Genomic DNA, 26,406 nt, shown 5'->3' with positions numbered 1-26,406 from the left:
GACTGGTTTAATGCGGTATACAGGATCAAACCAAACAAACTTCATGATAGTTTAATGTGATATTCAATTCCGGTAACAGTTAATACATAATACAGGTCAACAAACAATTGAAAATCGTTTCCAGAATAAAATCCAGGATTAAAGACCTCTATGTAAGTGAATTCATGAAACTTTATACCAATCCAATGATTACCCCAGGCTTTGTCAAGTGGCATCTCTCTTCTGTTTCCAGACAGGTTGGTTCATTTTACTGGTACCAGAATTCTTTTGAAATCAACTTGGGCGAATCTTTTTTTGCTGAAATACATGCACCTCACCATCTGCATTACAGTCTCTCCTGTCATTGATTGTCCTGGCCATAGAACATTTCCAGATGAAAGTACTTTTGAAGGTACATTCTGGCTTTGGTGTGAAATAAACCCTTGATAATTTGATGACGTGGTAATATGGGACATGACTTTGCAAATCTGATCATCTTACTGTTTTTCTTTAACAGTACTGTTAATGCTGTTTCAAGTCAGCCAGTGAAAAGAGATTTCTGGCTGAGTTAAAATAGTCCCTGCATCTGGAAACTTTGTTCTTAGGAACATCCAGACTCACTGACTTGGAGTATGGCAATTAAAAATGGAGGGTGGGGAAAAAATTGTCAACCTGATTCTATTCACGAATGCAGAGAATGCTAGAAGCTTTAGAAGCCCTCAAATATCTGTCTTCCTTTTCCTTTTTGCTCATGCCTTGGAAATGTAGGATAGGAAGGGAGGAAAGAGCATGTCAACACACATTCATTTTAAGTGTTCTTTGAAAAGAATTCAGATAGGATGGAAAATAAGCTGCTTTTCTGGTAGCGTTTCAAGACTTTGATGATTAATTTGGGCCAAATTATATGCGATGCAGGAGAAAAAGTAGGATGTGAATAGAATTCCAATGCATTCAGAGCATTCCAGCATAAAGGGAATAATAACATGGACAAAGCCTGAAGGAAAGGAGTTGACATTTATTCCAGATGATTTCTCTGATAAAAATCACTTTTCTAACTTGCTATTTGCCTCATAAGGTAAAACATTAAGCAAAGAAAGAAAGAAAGAAAGAAAAAGAAAAAAAAGCTGTTGACCCTCAGTCCTCCAAGCAAAAAGTAAGCAGGAGCTGAGAGTGGGTGTTAATTGGGGGAAAGGGCATGGACAGCAATAGGAAAATAATTCAACACTGAGGATACATCGTCTGATTCCTATGGCTACTGTAAACACAAGATAATATACCCACAGCATCCAAACATAGTTATGCATGCTTAAAAGCAAGCATTAAGTCACCATACATATAGAGAAACATTATAGTGATTTTGCTCTACCACAAGCCCAGGAGATAACTTATTATGGTTGCCATTATGTAGATGCTAAGGCTTCTTTCAGGTGTTACCTACATGCATCCTATAACAATAATGAGCCATTCTTTTAAGACTGCATTAGTGGTAGGCATTTAATAAGTTACTTCTTGACCTTATGTAGCAAAATAAAATTGGGTGCTGCTGGAGAAATAGTGGGTGGGGATGGGGGGGGTTAGAGAGAGTATATGTTCTATGTACTATATATAACTTCTAAAAACAATAAACAGATTTGCTAAAATGTATCAGAAAGGCTTGTATCAGCAGTAATAAGGATAGTAATAAGAATGATTATCATTTAATTATGGAAGGAGCTTTAAAACGCAAAGAAAGGACATATTTACAAAGCACAAAATTTATCTATGGGACAGATTCCATAAGAGTTTGATAGACCAATATGGTATTAAATGTACTGTGAACCTACACTTATAACCACAGAGTACACTTAATATTACATATAATTAACCAATGTTGGTTTGTTTGACAAATCATGGTACACTGAATCTATAACTGATGATGTAGGATCCACTTACAAACTCAAACCACTGACATATATCAACTCTAATCTAATTAGATTTATGTTACTGATTATTTTGGAGATAATTGATTGAAAGGCCAGGAAGATCTATGTGTCTTTGAAAATATATCTATAAGTTTCCTATTCTTTTAGTGCTAATTATTATTACAATACATGCACGAACAGGCAGAGATTATGCAAGTGAATTTCCCAGTAGCTTGTTACAGGGCTAAATGGAGAAGTTTCATTTGCATTCCTTAAAGAACTGATTGAGATTCCAAAAACAGATTGGAAAGTTAAAGGTAAGAAATGCACAGCTTGAAAGTCTTTACTTTTTGGCAAGAAAGAGTAGTCCAGATTGACATAATCTGTGACATAGTTTCTAACGAAGCATTGATAATAAGGCATTTAAGAACAAGACGCTCTTTAACCCATTGGGATAGATACACAAGAGGTTTTTGGTTGAAATTCTGTCAGCCTTGAATAGACAAACTCATCTTGAACTGAGTTTAGAGAGGGATTCAAATGTAAATATAAACTATGGGAGAAAATGCTTGAGGAGGTATGGATGGATGGATGCATGTATGCATGCATATAAATTAGGAACTGGAATTAAGAGTTGCAAGAAAAATCTTTGGGAAATTAAGAAAAGAGGAAGAAATCTTTGCTAATTAACATTCAGCTCAAAGTAATTATGTATTTTATTTTTACATATGATTCCTTCAAAAGTGACACAATGTAGATAAAAATATAAGATTTAGCTAAATGAGGAAACTCAAACTAATTCTGACAAAACTGACAAGAGGTGAAGAATGGATTGAAGAGTATGTGACTAAATTACAATCAGTGAAAATATATTTCTTATTGTGTGTATATTTCAATTTATTGGGAGAGAGCTCATATAGAAACATACTTCTCAATAGCATATAGAACATTACAGTACAAATGCAAAGCAGGAAGATAGTTATGAGACTGGCTGGATTGCCAAATATCAAATGAGTCAAAAGGCTGCTAAAGGAGAACAGGTAGACAGAGAAATGGAATAATTCCATCAGTCTTCATAATGGAAAATATTAAATAATCACATAACCATTTTTAAACTAACCAGTTTCAGTATTTAATCAGACAGAACAGTTCTGAGGCTGTCAATCTAAAGATTAAAAAATTCTGTTTACAGTGTATTTATTTATTGAATTCTTATACTCAGTGCTTTTTTTCTAAAAAAAAAAGGTGCCGGAACTCTCATCTTGGCGGGCGCAGGAGGCGGGGGGTGGGGGTGGGGGGCAGTGCTGCTGCAGTCACAGGTGTGAAGGGTGTTGGTGGCGGGCTCCCCTCCCTGGGGCCGGAGCCGGCGCGGCTGCTGCTGTGGGAGCAGCAGAGCCCACTCTATATGGCGGGGCTGTGCAATGCGTGCAATGGAAGTTGTGCGGGCCAGGCGATGTTTTAATCTTATGATTTTAAAAATATATTTTTTCTATTGTAAGTTTCCCCAAAACTCGCCATGTGGATTGCATACAAATATTATATAATTGGTAAATAAAGGTAGAACATATGTTAAATATACATCAAATGATAATATGCTTCCCTACAAAGTCAATTCTTGCTCAATGACAGACCAAAGAGTTAACTCGGAAAGGCAAGAGGAAAATCTAGAAGAGGTCTGTGCAGCTCTTCAACATCTTTATCAACGATTTGAATGAGGGGATAGATGGGGAACTCATCAAATTTGCAGACAACACCAAGCTGGCAGGAATAGCCAATACTCCAGAAGATAGGCTTAAGATACAGGAGGATCTGGACAGACACGAACACTGGGCACTATCTAACAAAATGAAATTCAATGGTGAAAAAAGTAAGGTTCTACATTTAGGCAGGAAAAATCAAATGCACAGGTATAGTATAGGTGGTACCTTGCTCAATAGTAGTAACTGTGAGAGAGATCTCAGAGTCCTAGTGGACAATCACTTACCGGTAAATATAAGCCAGTAGTGTGCTGCAGCTACCAAAAAAGCCAACACAGTGCTAGGCTGCATTAACAGAGGGATAGAATCAAGATCACGTGAAGTACTAATGCCACTTTACAATGCCTTGGTAAGGCCACACCTGGAATATTGCATCCAGTTTTGGTCACCACGATGTAAAAAAGATGTTGAGACTCTAGAAAGAGTACAGAGAAGAGCAACAAAGATGATTGGGGGACTGGAGGCTAAAACATATAGGGAACGGTTGCTGGAATTGGGTATGTGTAGTTTAATGAAGAGAAGGGTGAGAGGTGACATGATAGCAGTGTTCCAATATCTCAGGGGTTGCCACAAAGAAGAGGGAGTCAAGCTATTCTCCAAAGCACCTGAAAGCAAGACAAGAAGCAATGGATGGAAACTAGTCAAGGAGAGAAGCATCCTAGAACTAAGGAGAAATTTCCTGACAGTTAGAACAACTAACCAGTGGAACAACCTGCCTCCAGAAGTGGTGAATGCTCCAACACTGGAAGTTTTTAAGAAGAGACTGGCCAGCCATTTGTCTGAAATAGTATAGGGTTTCCTGCCTGAGCAGGGGGTTGGACTAGATGACCTCCAAGGTCCCTTCCAACTTCTTCTTCTTCTTCTTCTTCTTCTTCTTCTTCTTCTTCTTCTTCTTATTATTATTATTATTATTATTATTATTATTATTATTATTATTATTATTATTATTATTATTATTATCTTGTAGAAAGGAAAGGCCCACACTGATAAATTAAAAATCTTTGTGGTCTGCAAAGGAATGCTGGTGGGCGAATCAATGATTTGGTGACTAGAGGAGCATCTACAGTGTTGTAGCTTGTGGTCATGGTAAGCCATGGAGGCACTAGGCAACATGACTTTCAGGGCAGTGGTGGTGATTTTATTACTTAAAAAAAAAGTCTGTGCTCTGTCCAAGGGTGCTTGGTAGGCTGCATGTACAGGCCTGGTCTAGAATTTATTTTGCAGCATTTGTTCTGTACCAGCCTGCTACCGGCCCTGCAGAAAAGGCAGGGACAACCCCTTTACAAACGGCAAGAGGCTGGAATTAAGCCTGCCAAATTTATTAACATAAAACAGAGCAAAACAAGACACCAACCATGAAACAGGAACTATGAAAACCGGAACTATTCAAGCGGTTGCCCTCAGCAAACCAGCCCTCCCACGCATTCCCCTTTTATACAGTTCAGGGCGTGGCTTCTCTCTGCCTCCTTCCGAGGTGCCCCATTGCCTTCCTCTGTTTACTCCTGATTGACTGCCTCCTGCGTTGGGCGTCCTTGAACAGGGCCAGCTGTGGGTCATCTTCATCCACGCTGTCAAGCTCACACAGCTGGGTCTCCGTCGTGACCAGGTGGGAGGGGCCTGGCTGAGGGCTCTCATCAGCAAGCTCTTCAACACCCCCCTCCTCCTCTGAGTCGTCTGACCCAACTGCCGAACCCACAGGCTGACCCTGAATCACAACAGCATTCAACTATCTAGAGCAAGCATGTCAAACTCATTTTGTTTGAGGCAACTTTTTATAAAAGAATTGCCATTAATTTGTTTTAATAAAATAATTTTAATCAATTTTTCACTTGATTTCAAATTAAATGAATGAGATTTTTTTTAGTACAATTGCCAAATGCAATAAACTGGTTTTAGGTATATGTTACTGGAAGGAAAAAGCAATCCCTGTTGCGTTACTGATCCCAGAGAAACATTTGCATGTATGCAGGTATCCTTAGGGTGCCATAGTTATGGATGAGAAATATTGGTTGCAAAGTTGGCATTTCTAGATGTAATACAGATATTTTGGACTTATTTTTGTTTCTTTCCATGTTTGATATTTTTAAAAAGGCATATGCTACTGACTACGCTTATGCACATATGTAACATGATCACTGCTTGTCCAAAATTTTACTATACAGATAATACCCCCAGAAATTATTTTAGCCTTTTTAATAAATGTTGTTATTGATGTTAAGCTCACCAGGGAAAACATCATATATTGTTATGTATATACTAGGTTAATTGTTTAAAGACTGAAGTGCAACATAACTAATTCTAAATAATCTATTTTTCAAAACACACAACAGTCCAAACAGTAAAAGTAAAGTCCAAATTAAGAATATTTCATTCTTAAGAATTGTTTAGATTCAAAATAGTTTTCAAGAGTGTACAAAAGATACTATTTTTTTCTAGAATCAGCTAAATTAGACATATTACATTGAGAAAAATGTTTCTCATTTTTTCCTGTTACCTTTGATTTCATTGCAGAGATGTTAACGTAAGAAATAGATTATTTTGTTATCTAATTTTACCTTCCAAAAGACAGAAGCAGATGAAAAATGTGAGGTTCTTTCCTGTTGGCTTTTCTGAATTAGCTGTTTTATATTCTAAAAGTTTAGTTCCTAAAGAAGTAATCCTGTAAATAATTTTAATGTCCTCCTCTAGTGCAGGCTCTTTTATGACTCATGGACTTCAACTAATAAGCAGGCATATACATAGGATGAAGGCTACTGCTAAGCTTGTAAGCCGCCCTGAGTCTTCGGAGAAGGGCGGGATATAAATGGAATAAAAATAAAAATAAAACTCCCACAATTCCTGAGCCAGCATGGCTCAGCTTGGAAACCTCTCCCTTTCCCCTCAGCATGGCTGGCTCAGGATTTCTGGGAGTTGAAGTCCACGAGTCATAAAAAAGAGCCAAGATTGCTAGCCCTGCAATAGGCTTAGGAAAACCAATAAGGGAGCTGGTTTTTTTTTTGGTTTTTTTTGTGTGCAAAAAATAGGTTCCGGAACGCTGTTCTGAGCGTTCTATGAGAAAAAAAGCCCTGCTTATACTTCAATATTATTTCTACTATTATCTCAAGTGAATGAGCTCAATACTATGTCCAATACAAAACAAACAAAATCTAAGGAGAAACCAAGCACATTATAAGCACAATCCTCCATTGTTGAGTTTTAACTGGAAGAAAGCATCACTGAATTAAATTTTTAAACTATTCTAAGTGAAATGAGAGAAACAAGATTTGCTGAACCAGCATGGCTTCTGAAAAAGGAGTTTTCTCTCTTTTGCAACATAAGGATATAAGTGGAGATATGTGATCTGGTATATAGATCAATCAATCAATCAACCCTGTGTACATATCATACACATAAATACAATATCAGTAATAAAAGTATTGTAAAATTAATTCTAGCTCAAAGCAGTCCTATTCCTATCTTCCATTTGGCTCCATGCTATGAATAATTCCTAAGATGGGGATGTGTGTTTTCCCTTTGTTACTCTGAAAGACAGCAGAAGATACGCTACGCTAAACAGTGCAACAGCAATAATGAAGGACAGAGGACCAGCATGGCTTGGGAAGTGGAATTTCACTCTCATATGATTCAGATGTTTTCTTTGCAGCCTGAGGATTAGTTTCTTGATGCCTGATTCCATGCTTCCTCATCCCATATTTCACCAGAATATTCAAGTTTATATTTGAGCTTGGGACTATGAGAGGGCCATCTTAGAATAGCCAATCTCAAACTGGCCTATGACTAGCCAAGGTGATATTAGGCTGATTGAAGCAGCATTGGCAGCTTTTTGACATTTTGCCCAGGAAATAGTGTGAAGAGGGTGATAAAAATTATATTTAGAGTTGCAGTTGATTAATTGTTAGTAAAATATTATACTATATGGTATAATATAGTATAATAATATAATATAATATAATATAATATAATATAATATAATATAATATAATATAATATAGTATAGTATAGTATAGTATAGTATAGTATAGTATAGTATAGTATAGTATAGTATAGTATAGTATAATATAATATAATATAATATAATATAATATAATATAATATAATATAATATAATATAATATAATATAATATAATAATATAATATAATAATATAATATAATATTATAATATAATATAATATAATAATATAATATAATATAATATAATATAATATAATATAATATAATATAATATAATATAATATAATATAATATAATATAATATAATATAATAAATATAGGGACATGGTGGCTCAGTGGGTTAGGACGCTGAGCTTGTCGATCAGAAGGTCGGCAGTTTGGCGGGTCGAATCCCGAGTGCCGCGTAGCAGAGTGAGCACCTGCTACTCGTCCCAGCTTCTGCCAACCTAGCAGTTCGAAAGCACATAAAAATGCAAGTAGAAAAATAGGGACCACTCCAGTGGGAAGGTAACAGCATTCCGTGCACCTTCGGCGTCTAGTCATGCCGGCCACATGACCACGGAGACATCCTTGGACAAGCGCTGGCTCTTCAGCTTTGAAACGGAGATGAGCACCGGCCCCTAAAGTCGGAAACGACTAGCACGCATGTGCGGGGGAACCTTTACCTTTACCTATAAATTTATTTAAGCTTATAGGCTTTTTCACTCATGACCAGCTCTAAGTGATTATTTTTTTAATAGAACATTTTGGCTATATTTTAAAATTATATGAAAACAGACCCATTTTTTTCTTAACTATATACAAGTAATCTGGAAGCTGCGCCCACCCCATTACCAGCAATGGCAAAACTGTCCCGATACATGCGCGACGTCATGTGATGTTGCAGGTTTGACATGTCTGCTTTATATGAATGTGGCCAATGTGTTGAAAATTCGGGCTGGCTTTAGCTTTGTACTACCAATGTGGGCAAGTTACTAATGTGGAGGGAGCTTATATTCATAGGTTTTTTTCCTATTGCTTCCACCTTTCAACTTTTTTTCCAGCTCCCCTACTGTTATATTTTGTCCAGCTGAGCAGATCTATGGGGTTATCTTCCTATTATCTAGCTATTATTTTTGTCTGTGAAGTGATAATTGCATCATGCTCCCTAGCTAATATATTTTTGATTTAGGATTGCACTATTGGGTATTATATGATACTACAATATATACTTTATGTTTAGTTCTGTTATGCAGTACAACATATATGATCAAGAAAAAGATTGTAAGTTCAAATTTTAGACAACCATAATATTTAGGCATTATTTGATTCTGAAATATGTTTACATGACTTAAGAAGCAGAGAGTCTTAGGAAGAAAAATCCTACTAATGGACAGAGATGGATCTGGAGCCAACCTCTGCCTTAATCACAGCAAGACTGAATTAGTACAAGTCAAGAAAGCACATGAACACTTCATCAGTGACAGTGTTAGTATTAATTTAAGGCAATCAAGTTATTTAATAGCAAATTGGATGGCAACTTATACTGTACCTGGAATCTCAGTGGTGTTCCAATTCACAGTAAATGAGATCATGATGAAAAACACCAAATATAAGGACAATTGGAGAGAAATATTCTGTATGAACAATTAACTCCATCATGAAAATAGCATGGAAGTGGAAGAATAGGATCACTTTTTCCTATGGAGAGAGCCCACTGTATTTTTAAAAGTTCCCATTCTTATCTGGTATCAGGAATATACCAAGTAGAAGATAACTAATCAGTTGGTGTTGTTAGTTGCGAAGTCGTGTCCGACCCATCGTGACCCCATGGACAATGTTCCTCCAGGCCTTCCTGTCCTCTACCAACTTCTGGAGTCCATCTAAGCTCACGCCTACTGCTTCAGTGACTCCAGTCAGCCACCTCATTCTCTGTCGTCCCCTTCTTCTCTTGCCCTCAACCTTTCCCAGCATTAGGCTCTTCTCCAGTGAGTCCTTCCTTCTCATTAGGTGGCCAAAGTATTTGAGTTTCAACTTCAGGATCTGGTCTTCTAAAGAGCAGTCAGGGTTGACCTCCTCTAGGACTGATCGGTTTGATCGCCTTGCAGTCCAAGGGACTTGCAGGAGTCTTCTCCAGCACCATAGTTCAAAGGCCTCAATTCTTTGGCTCACTAATCAGTCAATCCTAAAGGAAATAAACCCTGACTGTTCTTTGGAAGGACAGATGCTGAAGCCGAAGCTCAAATACTCTGACTACCAAATGAGAAGAGGGGACTAATTGGAAAAGACCCTGATGTTGGGAAAAATTGAAGTCAAAAAGGAGAAGGGGATGATTAGATAGTGTCATTGATTCAGTGAACATGACTTTGGGAAGACAGTGGAGAATAGGGTGACCTGGCGTGCTGTGCTCCATGGGGTCACAGAGAGTTGCACATGACTTAGCAACTGAACAATAGCAACAGAAGATAACTTGGGAGAACCCAAAGTAGTGGGAGAAAGTCAAATTTTCTTCTGTTGCCATAGAGCTTGTAGAAATCCAAGGCTGACAACTTTAGAAAAATTAAGGAATGCTTGACATAAAATGCATTTAACTGCAGTATTTTTAAAATGCCAGCAGTATTTATTACAATCTTGAGATTGCATTAGTTGTGCAGAGGAATTTAATCCTTTCCTTTTGTGATGTGATCTTCAGACTGTGTGTGTGAGAAATCCCTTATTACTTCACCAGGCAGAAATTCTCTTTTCATGCTATCCCCTTCAACACCCCCCCTTCCCCAGTAGCATCTTGTGAGAAAGGTTTTTATTCAGGACTGGGATAAACATTGCTGTGACTGAGATAATTGAATGTGTTTGTATTGGCTGTTGCTATGTCATTTTTTTGCTTTTTGTTTTTTAACATTATGGATATGAAATGCAAAGGTGTCATTAATACTGTCCTTACTTCTTTGCTAAGTTAACTTAATGGTGACTGCAATCATAATGCTAAGGAAATTTAATATTAAGTAACTAAAGCTGAGTTCTGAATAACCACAGCCTGATTCTATACATCTATAATGAGCAAACTGTGTTTCTTGTATGACAAACTGATAAATAAGAATATTGTTAAAGAAATTAATGCTTGGAAAAGACAAATAGTGTCATGGGTATTATGGCCTGGCTGAGAGTCAATAAAAATTGTGATTCTGGTGTTGGAAGGTTTAGGCATTTGACAGTGAATACGAACTGCTTTCATTTGCTAGGCCTTACCAGCAGATCTGGAACTTAGAAATCCTTTTTCCTAAGATTTCCTAAAGCAAATTCCTAAATTCCTAAATCTTACAATAAGATTTTAACTATATTAGATACTTTAGATACAAATAGGTCAACACTCACTTCTCTTTTGAGGTATTTAATCTGATAGATTTCCACAGTTCAGTGCCCTGGGCAGTATTTCTCAACTTTTACCAACTTCAGTAAGTGTGAACTTCAGCTCTCAGAATTCCCTATCAGCGTGCTGGGGTTGAGAAATAATTCTCTATGGGTGGGTTTATAATTTCAGAATTCCCAGAGTTCATTGTGAAGTTCCAGCACAGTTGGGCAATTCTCATAGGGAAATCTGCTAAAATCTCAAACATATTATCGTACACAAGTCTGATTCTTCCCTCTAAAGCAAAAAAACCCCTTTCTTACCCTAGTAATTTGGTCTCCTTTTCAACCTCCTTTGGGACTGGCAAAGATGAAAAAATAATGATTGAAGAGGAGGGCCTATAGAATTCATTTCCACAATATATTTGAATATATATCTAATCTCTTCCATGCCAAAATAGAAAGTATTTTTTAAAATCTGACTGTCAAACCTGTGGCTGGGTAACTTTAATTGACTTTGTATGACATTCTTAACCCTCTCCCGATGACCTAATTCACACACTTAAGTGAACAAGGCCCACATCAAAAGATAATCAGGGTCAGTTAGATTTTCAGAACAGAAAATATGAATCCAAACCAAGTTATAAGAGTGCTTAATTTGTCTAAATGAATTCATTTGAATGTTTTCAACTTATGAGCTACTTTATAAAGTGACATCTTTATGTGTCTTACTTAAGTAATATGTAACTCTCCAGATATTGCTGTCCAGCATAGGCAATGGGATGTGATAATGGGAGTTTCAATCTAACAACATTTGGAGGCAACATGTTTATCCCAATGGCATTTGTGTACATGAAACCTAAACAATAGCTGGCAATTACTGTGTTATAAAGTGTATATTCTTTAAGGAAAAGATCAACATTATTGGTAAAGGCAGCACACCTTAGACAGTTGATTCCCATAAACTGACAAATTTTAAATAAATTAAATTGTATGTAATGGTTATGGAATTATCTTGGTTAAGTGTAGGCATTCTTCTTATAACACTTCAATATATTTCTAATTAAAGACCAGTTCTTGCCTGATTATATTTAGTATGGTAATCATTCACCAACAAGACACTTTTTTGATTTAACTAGCTGTTTATTTCCGGTCTAGATTTTCGCAATTATTTCACCTGTCTTCTTTCCTAGACTCCAAACATGCTCTGAATAATTGCTGCTTTGCCTAGCTGCTTTTTTAGTGTTTAAGCATTGATCCAAGTAAGCAACATTTAGATAATATTTTAAAAAGACAAAGGGCTAATTCACTTGGGTACATTGGGGTAGGGAAGGCTAATTGCTTTGTGACTTATCCAATTGGTAAGTACATTTCTTATTATAAAATATAATCAAAAGTAATGCACAAATAAATGTACATCATTCCAATGTGACGTTGATCTCTTGATAATCCAATAAATGTGAGATTACCAGTCCAATTGGAATTTCCATTCAGTTTGAATGTTTCCAAATTTATCATTCTTAATTTGAACTCAAAGCCATTCTGTCTTTCCAGAGTTGAGTCATAGTTGGTTCCTTCATATGCAGGCCTTCACAGCCTCCAGGCACTGGATAATCATTGAAATGGCATCATCTGCTCCACCTGGGATGGAGATGTATAGCTGAACATCATTCTCATATGGATGATATCACATGCCATGGTGTGGAGGGACCTCCCCAGAAACATCCTGTAGATGTTAAATTGGTGAGCTGAGAGACCCGAGTCTTGATGCACCTCTTAAAAGATGGGCCTACGGAAGGTCTTATCAGTCTCACCAAGACCAAATGGAATGTGCCACAAAGGAAGGAGCAGAACTACTGGAAAACAACATTCCCCCACTCCCAATCCTGAACCACTCTAGAAGGATGTTATGGTTAATAATATTGAAAGCTACTGAAAGATCCAGGAGGGCCAGGGCGATCACACTATCCCCATCCCAAGCCCACTGTCAATGCTGCTAACATTGGATGTTCTTGCTTTGACAATATATGAAGATGCAGCCATTTTCTCTATAACCTGTGTGTTACTTTTAGAGTTAGAATTAGATGATGCTGTGGGGAAGGAAGAATGTGTATGAGGATTAGTTAGACATAATAATACAGCTGCAGAACATTTTTCAAGGCTGTTTGAAATAAGAGATGATAAGCAATGGGGGTTTGGAGGAAGGGGAAAAAGTTTGCCTTCAAACTAATTGGAGAATGTGATTTATGACTGTTAATTGGAGGAGGGAACTGTGCTTTAATTCTATATGCTTGGGGGAGGAGAATTCAGATTTCGGCTTTACCATGTAGGTGCCAATGCTATGCAACTTGATTAAAGATTCTTTAAGGTAAACAATGCCTTGAAGTACTTTAAACAGTTCATCTGTCGGAACCCTGACATCCGCTTTATAACATGCAGAAATGCAACTAATCGGTACTATAATCCATCTTAAAATTTGACCGAAAAGGCCCAAATAATCCACATCATCCAAGGCCCTCTGAAGCTTTGATGATATGTGGGAATATCCTGGGAGATAGGAGCACGAGCTGTAACCTTGGCAACCATCTGATAAGAGATAACTCAGTCCACAGATGGTGGAAAATCATGGAAAATATTTCATAAGGGACTCCCCCTTATGAAACATATACGAGAGGGAGAAAATAACTAATAAAAGAGCAAAATAGCCTAATAATTAAGTGTCCAGATTTTTATTTGTATCTTTAAAAATATTAACCTACCACTTTGAGAAGAGTTGTCAATTCTTGGGGACATTTGAAATATAACCAAAATGTTCTCCTTAATGATGCCAACTACACCTTAGAAAGGAGAACCATGTGGAGGACTTCAGTAACACTGTTAGATCAACACATTTGCTAGCTCACATAAACACCCCCCCAAATCAAAGTATATACAATCCTCAGTTAAAAGCTGCCCTATTTAGAGACAGTTTGAAATTGCAACAGTGCTGAAATAGTAACTTTATGACCAGTGTTCAGACATTAGACAGTTGCAGTGTACTTATAGTTACGTCATCACAATTTGGAGCTTTTGCAAATAGGATGAGTTTATGACCATTGCAGCATCCTGTGGTCATGTGATCACGTGTGCAAGTTTCACAGTCAGCTTCTGACAAGCAGAGTCAATGGAAAAGTCAGCAGTAAAACTACAAGTTGCAATCATGTGATGTCTCACTTAACAACTACAAATGATTTGCTTTATGACTGCAGAGGAACTGATGTAAGTACATCATGATCATTTGATGTTTCACTTAATGACCACATTACTTTACAATGGAGTTGCTGGTCCCAACTGTGGCATTAACTGAGCACTAGCTGTATGTAAGTCATTTTGCCACCTGAAGTAGAAAATCTGGTTGGAAGACTAGACTAGAAACAACAAGAACAATTCAAATTATTATTCCCAGAAAAAAGTTGTTCTTTCCTGTCCACCAACAAGATGAACAAAGTTCCCCTTTAAATTGGAGAACTATGTAATTCTGAATGTTTCATCAAAACAGTTTCTTATGCAATATCAATTATCTCATTATCAAACTGTCCACATCATCCATTAGTATTAATTCCAACTCCTCCTGTCTATATCCAAAAAGACAGTCCACATGGTTTGTGATGATCCAGTCTCTCCTCTCCTCTCCTCTCCTCTCCTCTCCTCTCCTCTCCTCTCCTCTCCTCTCCTCTCCTCTCCTCTCCTCTCCTCTCTCATTTCAAGAGATTCTCCTCTCCCCTCTCCTCCCCTCTCCTCCCCTCTCCTCCTTACAAGAGATTTTCCTTCTCTCCTCTTTTCATCTTCCCTCCCCTCCCCTCTCCTCCTCTATCCCATTTCCTTCCCCTTCTTTCTACTTTATTATCCACTCCTGTCTTCCCCTCCCCTTCTCCCTCCTCTTCTTTTCCCTCACTGCCCCTCCACTCTTCCTCCCCTCCCCTCTTCTCTTCCCTCCCTTCCCCTCTCATCCCCCTCCCCTTCTCTCTTCTCTTCTCCTCTCCCCTCCTTTTCCCCTCCTCTCTGTTTCAAGCTCTTCTTCCTCTCCTTTCCTGACCCCTCCTTTCCCCTCTTTCCCCTTCCCTCTCCCCCCTTCTCCCTCCTTCCTTCCTGTCCCCTCCCATTTATCAGACATAGGGAAGGAAATACATCCACAACCCAACTTCTTAACTTGGGCTCAGAGCAACTGGAGAATAGAGAATTAAAAAGTGCTTTTAACTGCAGTTCAGTCCTTGCTATAAAGGAAACCAGATGGATTGGTGATGGCATTCACAACAGCAACTGTTCTGGGGTCCAAGTTCAATTCAAGTGTCACAGATTGGGGGTGAGAAAAGAAAAAAAACAGTATAGTGTGTGTGTGTGTGCTTCATTTCTGATATTGAAGCTTTTGGGTTGCACTGAGGAAAACAATGCTAATTGTTTTGTGTTCAAACTATTTTATGCTTATAAGACTAAGGACAGAAATGGTAAGGGTGACATAGAATCCAATGTAAATACAATTTAAAAACTAAAGAACTAATTCAGATCAATTTGATTCCTAACTCCACGTACATTCCTAACAAGAAAACTCAGGGGTTCTTGATGTTCTCTGAGTTTGCTTGTTTTTTTGCAGATGTTTCCTTACCTATTCATTGGGCTATGAAATGTTTGCAAGAAAACAAGCAAGTTCAGAGAACACCAAAGACTCCTCATTTCAACCCTGAGCTACAAATATTCTCCTTTATTGGTAACAAGAAAATTATTTGGTTGCCCCTATGAAGTCAATAAGGGACGCGGTTGCTCAGTAGGTTAGGACGCTGAGCTTGTCGATCAGATGGTGGGCAGTTTGGTGGGTCAAATCCCGAGTGCCGCATAACAGAGTGAGCACCTGTTACTCGTCCCAGCTTCTGCCAACCTAGCAGTTCGAAAGCACGTAAAAATGCAAGTAGAAAAATAGGGACCACTACGGTGGGAAGGTAACAACGTTCTGTGCGCCTTTGGCGTCTAGTCATGCCGGCCACAGAGACGTCCTTGGACAAGCGCTGGCTCTTCGGCTTTGAAATGGAGATGAGCACCGGCCCCTAGAGTCGGAAACGACTAGCACGCATATGCGGGGGAACCTTTACCTTTACCTATGAAGTCAATAGGACTTAAAGTGTCCTTGAAGAAGAATTAACTTTACAGACACAAGCAGGCAAAGGGAGGGGCCAATAAAATTAAAAGGGACATTCAGCTATATCAAGTCACCCAGATCAAAGGAAATTTGAGGTAGGATTATCCCCAGCATTACTGTTTACCTGCATGCCAGAGATAAAAGCCTGTGATCATTTTGTTCTACACCTTGAAACGATCTCAGGCTATCAGAAGTGTAGAAAGAACAGCTTGGATGGCCCTATGTAGATTCAGCTCTATACTGTATACGAGATTGTCAGGTGCTAGAAAGGAAGAAAAGACCATCAGGTCTAACTCCAATAAGGCCAACAGCACATCACATTTTAAAGACTGGATCTACTGTGTATGGAAGTATAGCACAGTAGCAATAGCAAAAGAAAACCCCTCCCCATTTCTCCCTTCTTCCCCTTTGTGTGTGTTTCAGCTAGCCAGCTGGACTTTCACCTCCATATAATGTCTTTGGAATTCTTTCATGTCACATTCCAAGTTATTCAGCAGGGAAAGTTCAGTTGTAATTCATGGGATTTAATGCTCTGAAAGAAACAAGTTGAGGATTGGCAAACTTGTCAACTTCATGATCTATTTTAAGAGAATACTTTATCACTCTTTGCCATATCCACCCTCCTCACCAGCCCCACCCCGCCCACTATTAGAAACAAAGCAGGAGAGAAAGGTGTGCTGCATATGCTTGCTTTACAATCAGGTAAACCAGGTTTCCCTGGTTTCAGTTTTTCGTTTGAATTCTTTTCCTATACCAATAACAAAACCCAGTGAAAAGGTCACTCAATTTTTAAGATGTGTTATTTATGCCCTTGAATATTAGAAATTCTGTGGATACTCTTCCCTCCAAATGAGGAAAGTAGAAAGAATGACTGTTGGCAATAAACCAGACTTACTTTGAGAAGTTCTGCTAGGAACGACTTGTTACCCTTAAAGAAGTGTGATTCCAGTGCTTTGATTTCCTTGAGTTATCATTTCCTTAGAACAAACAAAGTGGAAAGTTTTGACCATCTTGACCGGGGATAGTAGGAGGTGGTGCTTGCTGATGTTCTGTTCTGTCCTCTCCCCCCCCCTCCAGTTTGGGAACTCTTCATTCAAGAGTTTTTGTCAATGGGAAAGAGTGTCCTGCTGATATTCCCCACCACAGGCTTTGCTGACGTCACTAACGAAGCAATAAATATCTCTTGTTATAATTGGATGTGAGACTTGGGGTTGGGATTGCAGGACGTTGCCCACCGCTGCTATGGAGCGGCCCCCATGATTGATTCAGCAGTGGATCGGGGCACGCAAGCGAGCTGTCAAGGAAGCGTCAGCTTATTAGGCGAGGGCTGCGTGATTCCAGAACAGGGTCTAACCTATAAAAATCACACAGCCAGACTCTGATTAGGACACCAGCGGATCACCAGGACAGGCAGGAGACGTTAGGTACACATCCCAAGAAGGAAAGAGAAAAAGTGGGCACCGACCACTGACTGACTCTACTTCTCCCAGACTACTCCACCGATACCTCTTAAGGTAGGGAGGAAAGAGATATAAGCACAGGTTGCAAACTTTTCTCAGGAAGTCTGTGTATGTGTGTGCATGTTTGTGGATTGTGTTGGAAGTATGTACTATGATCTAAGAAACATAAGTCATCCTGAGATCATGTCATAATTGCGATGATAAAGCAGGAGGAGGGGGGGGGAGAAAGCATCGTTTTAAAAGATTAAGCGTGCTGATTTATAGGAAGCCCCCAATATAGCGATTTTAGCTGTATAAATCAAGTACTACTCCGTTTATTCTGACCTTTAATAAGGAAGAGTGGATTGGTTTCAGGCAGCTCTTTCACCCAGCGAAAGAATGCAAGTCCTTCTCACGCTTAAGTTCGAGAAAAAGATGGTTCGAGTTGGGTTGATCGTTCCGGGAATAAGTCCGATGGTGTTCTCGGTTCTTTAAGAGTCTTCGCGAGGGTTGCTCGAAAGATTTCAGCACCTCGGACAGTAAATTGCACGGACATCAAAACTCCCCAGTTCTTTGATAGACAGTTGTGCCTTTTCCCACCATCCCTCCTGTTACATTTTCAGATCTGGCCGTCCTGAATCATGAAGATCCAGCTGCTTGTCTCCACCGGGATCTTATTGGTTGCTCTCCAGCCCTGCCATGAGTGCAGAACCCTCAGCAAGAGTGGCCCGGCCGCTCCCGCCGCCAGTAGCGCTCTGCAGCAGCTAGATTTCCAAGAACAACCCCAATCGCTTCCCATATTGCTCCGCATGGGAGAAGAATATTTCCTGCGCTTGGGCAGCCTTCGCAAGAACCCCGCTGCCGCCGCCGCTGCTGCCGCCGGCGGATCCTTCTCCTCCACTACCAGCACGAGCACCAGCAGCAGCCACCTAGCTACGTCCGCGTCCGCGGGCAACTTTTTCCGAGCCGTTGTTCAACAGCTGCAGCAGCTGCAGCGCTTCCAAGAACGCTCGTTAGAAGGCGCCACCGACTCCTGGGACGGCGAAGACGACGGCGCCCACCTAGAGGCCACGGAGAAGGAGAAACGATCCGAGGAGCCGCCGATCTCCTTGGATCTGACTTTCCATCTCCTCCGAGAAGTCTTGGAGATGGCCAGAGCGGAGCAGTTGGCGCAGCAGGCTCACAGCAACAGGAAACTGATGGAAATCATCGGGAAATGAAGCGCTCTCCTTTGCCTGGCCCCGACCAAAGAGCTCCTCCAGTTAGCCCACCCCGCGTAGACCTAGATCTACTTACACCGTTCCCTCGCGCCGTCCCCCTTCCCTCCTCGTTCTTTTCATTCGAAAGCTTTCTCGAAGTAGCCTTGCATAGCATGTCCGGCGTCTTACCCAAGTGTCGTCGTTTGTAACTTCTTTTTTTTCCTTCTCACCCGTCCTGTCCTAGGCGAGATTCAGGCTAGGCCTTTCAGGAGGGGTGGGGTCCGTTGGTCTGGCCATCCGAAGCAGGCGAAGGACGAGAAGCGTCTTCTGGGGTTGGTGGGCGGGAAAGGGGGCCGGAGCCTCTCTGTACTCAGCTATTTCGATTTCACTCTTCTTTGTCTTTTCTTTGTAAACATTTCTTTCCACAAATAAAACATATTTCCAGCGCTCGGTCAACTTGGTCGTGTAAGAGAACGTTTAATACCTATCTATATATAATATCTCTCTATATTTTTAATAAAAGCTGCAAAGGAACGTTGGCTTGCATACACTTCCTTGCCTGCCGGTACGTCAGATTTCAGAAAAAAAGGAGGGTTGGAGATCTTTGATGGTGATGAAGAGTTGAAGGAAAAGTCTTCATCAATGGGGTGGGGTGGGGCTATTAAATGGATTAACGGTGGAATATGGGGTAGAAAAACACACTCACACGCACAGAATCCCAGTGTGGGCAAAATGGTTGCGCACCCATATAGCCAAGGGTTCAATTTGCCTGTAGGGAAGAAATGATGTTGAAAAGGAGAAGGGCATGAGGAGGGGAGATATAATTGTCCAAACTGGTGCCCAACAGGGAACAAAAGACTACAAGTCCCATTGACCAAAGATAGCTGAGGACGATGGGAGATATGAATCAGCCCATCTGATTAGAGCAGGGGTTCCCAACCAGGGGTGCTTGCACCCCCCTGGGGGTGCGAGACAATATTTCAGGGGGTGCAAAAACTTGGGTTTTCAAAATTACGAGAATATATCAGAAGCGTTCTAGCGGTGCGGGGTATAGAAAAGGTTGGGAGCTGCTGGATTAGAGGATGATCTCAATTTTTAAATTGCCTGACACCTGTTAGGATATCAAGTCGAGCTTAGCTCAGATACAAGCAATTAAAAATGGGGAGCTGCATTGGACAGGTGCAATGAGCTCCATAGATTTTGGGTAAAAGGATAAAGGTTCCAGGTTTAACAAAATGAACCCCAAGCGAAAGCTCTCATTTTTGCCTTGCCTGTCCTTAACTCTGGGTTCTGAGCTTCCCTGCATAAAGGCAAGCAACCTGCTAGCCTCTGAGTCTTTGGAAAGTCAGCAGGTCCAAACTGTGACAACGGGCTGTGCTAACTGGAATTGATAGGACAGAAATGGAAGGAGTGAGGTTATTGATCCTGCTTTATGTTTCAAGGAATTATTTGCAGCTTACACTACTCCAGAGTAAGCCTGTGCAAAACTGCCATTTGGTGTATTCATCTGTCTATTCTTTCCCCAGGCAATTCCCCAGGTGCCCTGTTCCAGTTAACTCAATTAATTCACCACAAATCCAACCAAAAGGTGGATTTCCAGGTGAAATATATTATTCAAGCTGCAGTGTTTCCCCCCCTTTCTTTCAGTATATTTTGGCATTACAGGAATACAAGCAATGTTTGCTCTCACCTCGGATAATTAAAGAAAGATATATTCTTAGATCTACCTTTAAAACCATGTAAAAAACAAGCAAAGCTCCATTCTTGTTAATAACACGGCAAACATCCTCCAAACCTTTTACAATCTTTCTTCATCAGAGTTTTGCTTACAGGTTTTTGAGGACAGAGTGAGCAGAAACTATGAAAGAAAAGTAACATATTTTTTGGGCTGGAGTGGGATGAGAATAGGCTTTTTCTTTAGAAATCCTCCCCCAAAGAGACTGATGGTTACATTATAGATGTTTGAGTGAACTGCTGGGTATTTCTCACATCAACAACTTTGCAAAGTATCTTATTTAGTGTCAATATTTAGACATGGGGACAGACCTCTTAAGAATATTTAGAAGAGAAAATCAAGATAATGGATCTGAACTCCTTCCACAATTTACAGACATTTTTGAAAGCGAAATAATTTTTTGGAAACTATAGGATGGTGGTTAATTCAAAATCAACCCAAATGAATGACTGTCAACTTTCAAAGACATTCATTACAGAGAATGTTTTTTTACACCCCAACATTTAAGCCACTGAAATATAGTTAGGAGAAGGTGGATATCAACCAGTCACTGTTTATCAGCTTAATTTACATCACCAATTTATGATGAAGATTAAATGGTGGTGGTTGTGAAGATGGGGGACCATACTGTGAGTTTTGGAAGAAATTGTCAGTGATAAAAAGCTAAGCAGATGATTCTGGATGTCTGCATGTGCTCTTGTTGAATAATAAGCTTCTTGGTATGCCTTAAATATGTTTTTCAATGAAGATCTAGCCAATATATAGGTTTTCTTTCCCAGGCACTGGCCATCTCCCTCTGACATTGTGTCTCTTCTACAGTAATCTTCCCCAGATTGTGCTCCCTTGAAAGACTTGAACTGCAACTCTCAGAATTTTGTCTTGAATTTCTGCGAGTTATAATTTCTGGGGATCAGCAGACCAAGAAAAATCTATTCAGTTAATTTTTTTCCCACCTTATTCCAAATATTTCTGGGCAGCTCACCAAAAGAATAAAATGTATTGTAATCCAAAAACAAATTACCAGAAAATAAAGAAGAAAGCAGGTAAAAAAAACAAGATGGTGAACTGACCAAAGACAAAACTCACAAAGGGTTCCAACTAACCTAACTCAAGTACTGGGGAACAGCTGGGACTTCAAAGGTTTTGTGTTTGTTATATTGTTTTTACATTGTCTGTTATATTGTGAGCCACCCAAAGTTGTTTTGAAACAAATCAATTAAAATAAAAAAGTAAAAATAAACTGTCAACTTGGTGTCCTTCCACAGGGATATTTCCAACCAGCAGTGCCTTTGGAATGGCAGTCAATGGTGCGAATATAATGAAAATACAGGAGACATGTTCCTTGCTATCTGCAGGCACAGAAGGTCTACTGAGGTTCAGCTTGTCCCTTGGATATGGAAAGATACTTTATGCAATTAATAACCACCATATGCGGGCTACAAAAATCTGGATAATCACTAGATAGCAGCAATGTTAGTTTTCTGATTCATTTTTCTGACACAATATTTTATAGCCTAGAAACAGCAGTTCATCTTCATGACCCCAACAAAAGCACATAATAATATTTCAGATTTTTGTAGATATTGTCTGCTTGACAGAATATATTTCTGATGGCTTAGTATGTCCATGGGGGGGACTTGTGGTGAGAGGGGCATGATTGCAGAAGGTCAGGTAGGAATGAGGAAGAACATTTGGGTGGCTGAGGGGAAGAGAGATCATTTTAAGCCTGAAGTCTACTGTAGCAGAGTGTAATGGTATGTAGAATGATTTTGGGGAAACAAGAGGAAGAGATGCAGCCTCAACAACTCTCTGATGAACAAAATCTGAATCCAAAGGATGGATGGTGGTGAAGAAAGAGTCTGCAAATGGATCCTTCCTAGTTTTGAAGAGTGTATGTTCAGACTCAGATTCTTTTTATCATTCTGTTGACTAGACCAGAGGTCCCCAACCTTTTGGGCACCAGGGACCGGTTCCATGGAGAAAATTTTTTCCATGGACGAGAGTGCATAGTTTTGTGTGCTGCCTGCATCCCATGGATGGGGCTTTGCTTGTTTGTGCAGACTGGTTGCTGGCATGCCATGGCCTGATATTGGTCCACAAACCAGTGGTTGGGGACTCCTGGACTAGACTGTGGGTCTTCCTCCTGTCTCCTAAAGTCATTCCCTCATACCATTACATAGTGGCAATGAAAAAGCAGATGTGTGACCTTCCTCTTTTCTATCTCTAGTCCATTCTAATTGGCTGCAATAGGGAGGGGGCATGCCTTGCCTGATAGTGGGGGCCTTTAACAAGTTTGCCTTGGTCTCCTGAAAGATGTACTTATTACCAACCTATATTATTTGACAGTGACTATCCAAAGTTTCAATTGGAATTTGCCCCAATTCTATATAATTTATTTATTTTATTTTAATTCCATTTATATCCCGCCCTTCTCCGAAGACTCACGGCGGCTTACAAGCTTAGCAGTAGCCTTCATTCTATGTATATGCCTGCTTATTAGGGCTTTCACACACACACCCCAAGCGGCATTATTACAAAGTCAGCTTATTGCCCCCAACAATCTGGGTCCTGAGTTGAACCTGAGAACTTTTGCAGGCATAGCATATATTTTTCACAAGTAAAGTTCTACCTGATACCAGCACCTGCTTCTGTGTCTCTTCTCAGTACATTTAACTCTAAGTTAGTCTGAATTACTTGTAGGCTTAACTCTGTCAATGCTATAAAACAGATAGGCTAATATTTGGTAGGAGGCACAGGAAGAACCAATATGTTCTTTTCTTTGTACATCATCGAATTCACCCTCTCCCGCATATATTTGGATGTTCTCAAAAAAGAAAGGTGCAGTCCTTTTGATTTTTAGCATGACCATGATTATGTTCAAAGAAAATTCAAAATTTAGATTGACAAGTAGCATGAATGAATAAATGTATAAGATCTAGGCAGAATTGTCAGAAGGAAGTCATTTTTTTTATTAAAAGGGAAAGGAAAATTCAAATCAAATATTTACGGTATTCCTTTTTCTCTAATCCATAACTTCTTAATGGACAAATAGGTTGCACACAGACATGAAAAATATTTGGGCTACTACTCACTAAGGAGATTCTATAATGTTGCACTATAAAGTCATGGAAGCTTTGATGAGATATTTTTTTAAAATTCTAAGGAATCATTGGTGTGGCATATATACTTGTTGCACCTTATCTAATTTTAGACACACTTCACATAATCCATGAGCATTGTTTAATCAAGCTAGAGAGGATGGGAGTTGAAGTCCAACATTTAGAGGGCCATAGATTCTCAGTGTAGGACATTTTAATTCATTGTTAATGAGAAGATGAAAATTCAACTTGGTTGTAATATAAAGTCTATGAATTAAAAATATCAGAATCCGAGCAATTAGGTCAGAATTTAGGATACTCCATTATACATCATCATTGTCGCAAAGATTTTGAACATTGATTTGAATTGGTATTCTTTATACTATATGCAAAAATTACTTTGAAAAGTCCAAAAATTAAAAAACAGCTCTCTAACAGCGTACGTATATGGCAAGTCTGATAAAAAAACAACAACTGGAGTCCAAACATCACCAGGAATATTACTGCCTCATTAATATCTGTGATTTTTCTTATGAATGTCAATTCTCATCATTTAATGTTCAGTAAGTGTCCAGTTATACATCCCCCCTTTTTGTGCAATAGGGCTTGTGGTAATATTCTGAATTTTGAATTCTCTGCTGAAGAACATTACACTAGCTGTGCCCAAGCTCACTTTGAAGTAACAGATAAAAATATTTCTGTTCCATTATGCTTTTCATCAGTTTTAATTATATTTTTCTGTTATGCTTCCAATATTTGCCTTTTTAGATCATGTTAAAACTATTGTAAGGTTTAGTAATATTATATATATTTATATGCAGTAACATTCTATGAGCTAGACAATCTATGAATATTTTAATAAATATTTTAATTGCAGGGTTACAGAAGTCAATTACAAAAACAGTCAAGTGAAGAAAAGACCAAAGTAATTTATTAACAACGTCTTTAGTGAAGAAATGATAAAGTACAAACATAAAACTAAGAGTATGTCTAAGGCATTTACAAATATGCATAGTGAATCTTTACTTTTACTTTAGTTTTTAGTTTACTTGTAAATATATTATTCTTTTTAATTCATTCTTTCCTTCTGATTTTAATTTTATTTGAACATAAGTAGGGGCACTTGCCACATTCATATAATAATTTGGGCATAACCTAGATCAGCTATTAGAAATACTATAGAGCCTTATGCCCAAATCCCAGTGCCTAGAAGCAAACTGGACAAGTAATGTTATCATTGGATATTTGCCATGAGTTCAAAAATGTCTATGCATTTGACATTCAAATGGTTCAATGCAAGGTATTAACTCCTACTCTTTCTTCCCCACCACCACCCTGCTCGAATTGTACAAAAGTCAGATCCAATGTGACAATTTTCAAAATAAAGTCTTTAAATAAAACCTGCTCCACTATTATTTTCAATGTGTTCTTTGTTGTTATTTCCTGCTATTGAGTTCACTAGATGCCATCTGGGCTTGGAGTCATCATTCATTCAATGAGTTCAACCAGGAGAAAGAGAAAACATGACGGGCTGGCTCATCAACTCTTTCACTGCTCCCAGGCTGTCCTTCCATACGTCCTTGTAAGGATGTCTCAGACCCAGTCTGAGGAAAAAAAACACCTGAAATCATATTTTATACCTATGTAGTTTGATCATATTAAGTATTTTATGTGTGAGAACATAAAATCTTTAGAAAACAGTAAAAAGTATCTGTGTACATGACTTCTAAGATGAAGCAGCACATTAGACTACCTGATCGTACGTACTACTTGATTCATTTCAAAAGGGCTTGCACAGAACTGTCCTAAATTATATGTTTTAGGGATAAAATCCACACATTCATAAATACATCTATAGTTAATTTAAACTTTTGAGAACTGTTATAGGTCTTTTTCCCATACTGGATTAAGGTGCTTATTCTTGAGATAGAATACACTATATAAGCATGAAATTCATGTCCCCATTGTTGATTCTAATCCTGCTTCCATTGCTTCTGTTTCCACCCAGGGCCCATCACCTTACATCTCTCCAAGGTAATGGGTGACAAAAACTCCCATTTTCTTGGAGGATGTCAAAAAGGTGGAAACTGCTAGGACACAAGTACAGCCCTGGACACCTTAAGCTTGTTTGATTCATAGACTATGAATCATAAAAACATGGCAGTAAAATGATGCTAGGTATGTTTATGCTTGTACTTGTGTTTGTGCACCTCAGAAAGCCCATTGGCTATTACTTTTATTGAACAGTCTTGAGCTTTTGGAATTACATCTGAATCCCAGAAAGCAAACAGATATTATATATTGCTTCCTCTTAAATATATCAAAGAAACTAGGAGACTGTGAGTTTTAGTCCCACCTTAGGCACGAAAGCCAGCTAGGTGACTTTCGGCAAGTCATTTTCAGCAATTCCTCTAATAAGGTTGTGGTTGTGGACAAAATAGAAGGAGGAAGAAATATTAAGTATGTTCATCACATTGAGTAATTTATGAAAACAAGGGCAAGATAAAAATAATAAAATAAAATAAATGTGACTTTTACTTTTCTGTGGCAGATTGTAATAAAATTGCCAACTATAATACAATTTTTTTTCTTAGGCAATATAAAGTCAAAGGAAATATTTCTTTAATTTCCCCATAAATTGAGATTACATGCCAATTTTATGAAGAAATGCATATTTACCAGAAGCATCCATAACCACAAATCATAAAAATATACAGTTATAAACTGTCACAGATGCTTGCAAAGAATTGCTACATGAAATAGAAGATGATCTGGCATATTCCAAGCATCTTTTGTAAATGCATTATGTTAAAATTCAAAGCTGAGTTAGTGAGGAATGATGATATGTTAT

At 38.8% G+C, this 26,406-nt stretch overlaps 3 protein-coding genes across 5 annotated transcripts in view; 1 reads left to right on the top strand and 2 right to left on the bottom strand.

Annotated features, from left to right (window-relative positions):
• The window catches only part of MTFR1 (mitochondrial fission regulator 1), a 200,036-nt gene that overhangs the window by 17,690 nt on the left and 155,940 nt on the right, over nt 1-26,406 (bottom strand). The window lies entirely within an intron of this gene.
• Nucleotides 376-19,035, top strand: CRH (corticotropin releasing hormone). The gene is made up of 2 exons (XM_083361149.1): nt 376-391; nt 18,147-19,035. Exon 2 carries the CDS (start codon nt 18,165-18,167, stop codon nt 18,741-18,743), a length of 579 nt encoding a protein of 192 aa, XP_083217275.1. The 5' UTR covers nt 376-391; nt 18,147-18,164; the 3' UTR covers nt 18,744-19,035.
• TRIM55 (tripartite motif containing 55) overlaps nt 24,068-26,406 on the bottom strand; it is a 41,986-nt gene continuing 39,647 nt past the window's right edge. For all 3 annotated transcript variants that reach the window (XM_083361212.1, XM_083361211.1, XM_083361213.1), the window contains one exon: nt 24,068-25,159. In XM_083361212.1, coding sequence (XP_083217338.1) covers nt 25,149-25,159 — 11 coding nt within the window. In that variant the 3' untranslated portion in view covers nt 24,068-25,148. The remainder of the gene's footprint in view (nt 25,160-26,406) is intronic.

This window comes from Vipera ursinii, assembly GCF_947247035.1.
Source record: "Vipera ursinii genome assembly, chromosome: 3".
In the NCBI taxonomy this organism is placed as follows: Eukaryota; Metazoa; Chordata; class Lepidosauria; order Squamata; family Viperidae; genus Vipera; species Vipera ursinii.
This window is presented reverse-complemented; position numbering and strand designations above follow the sequence as displayed.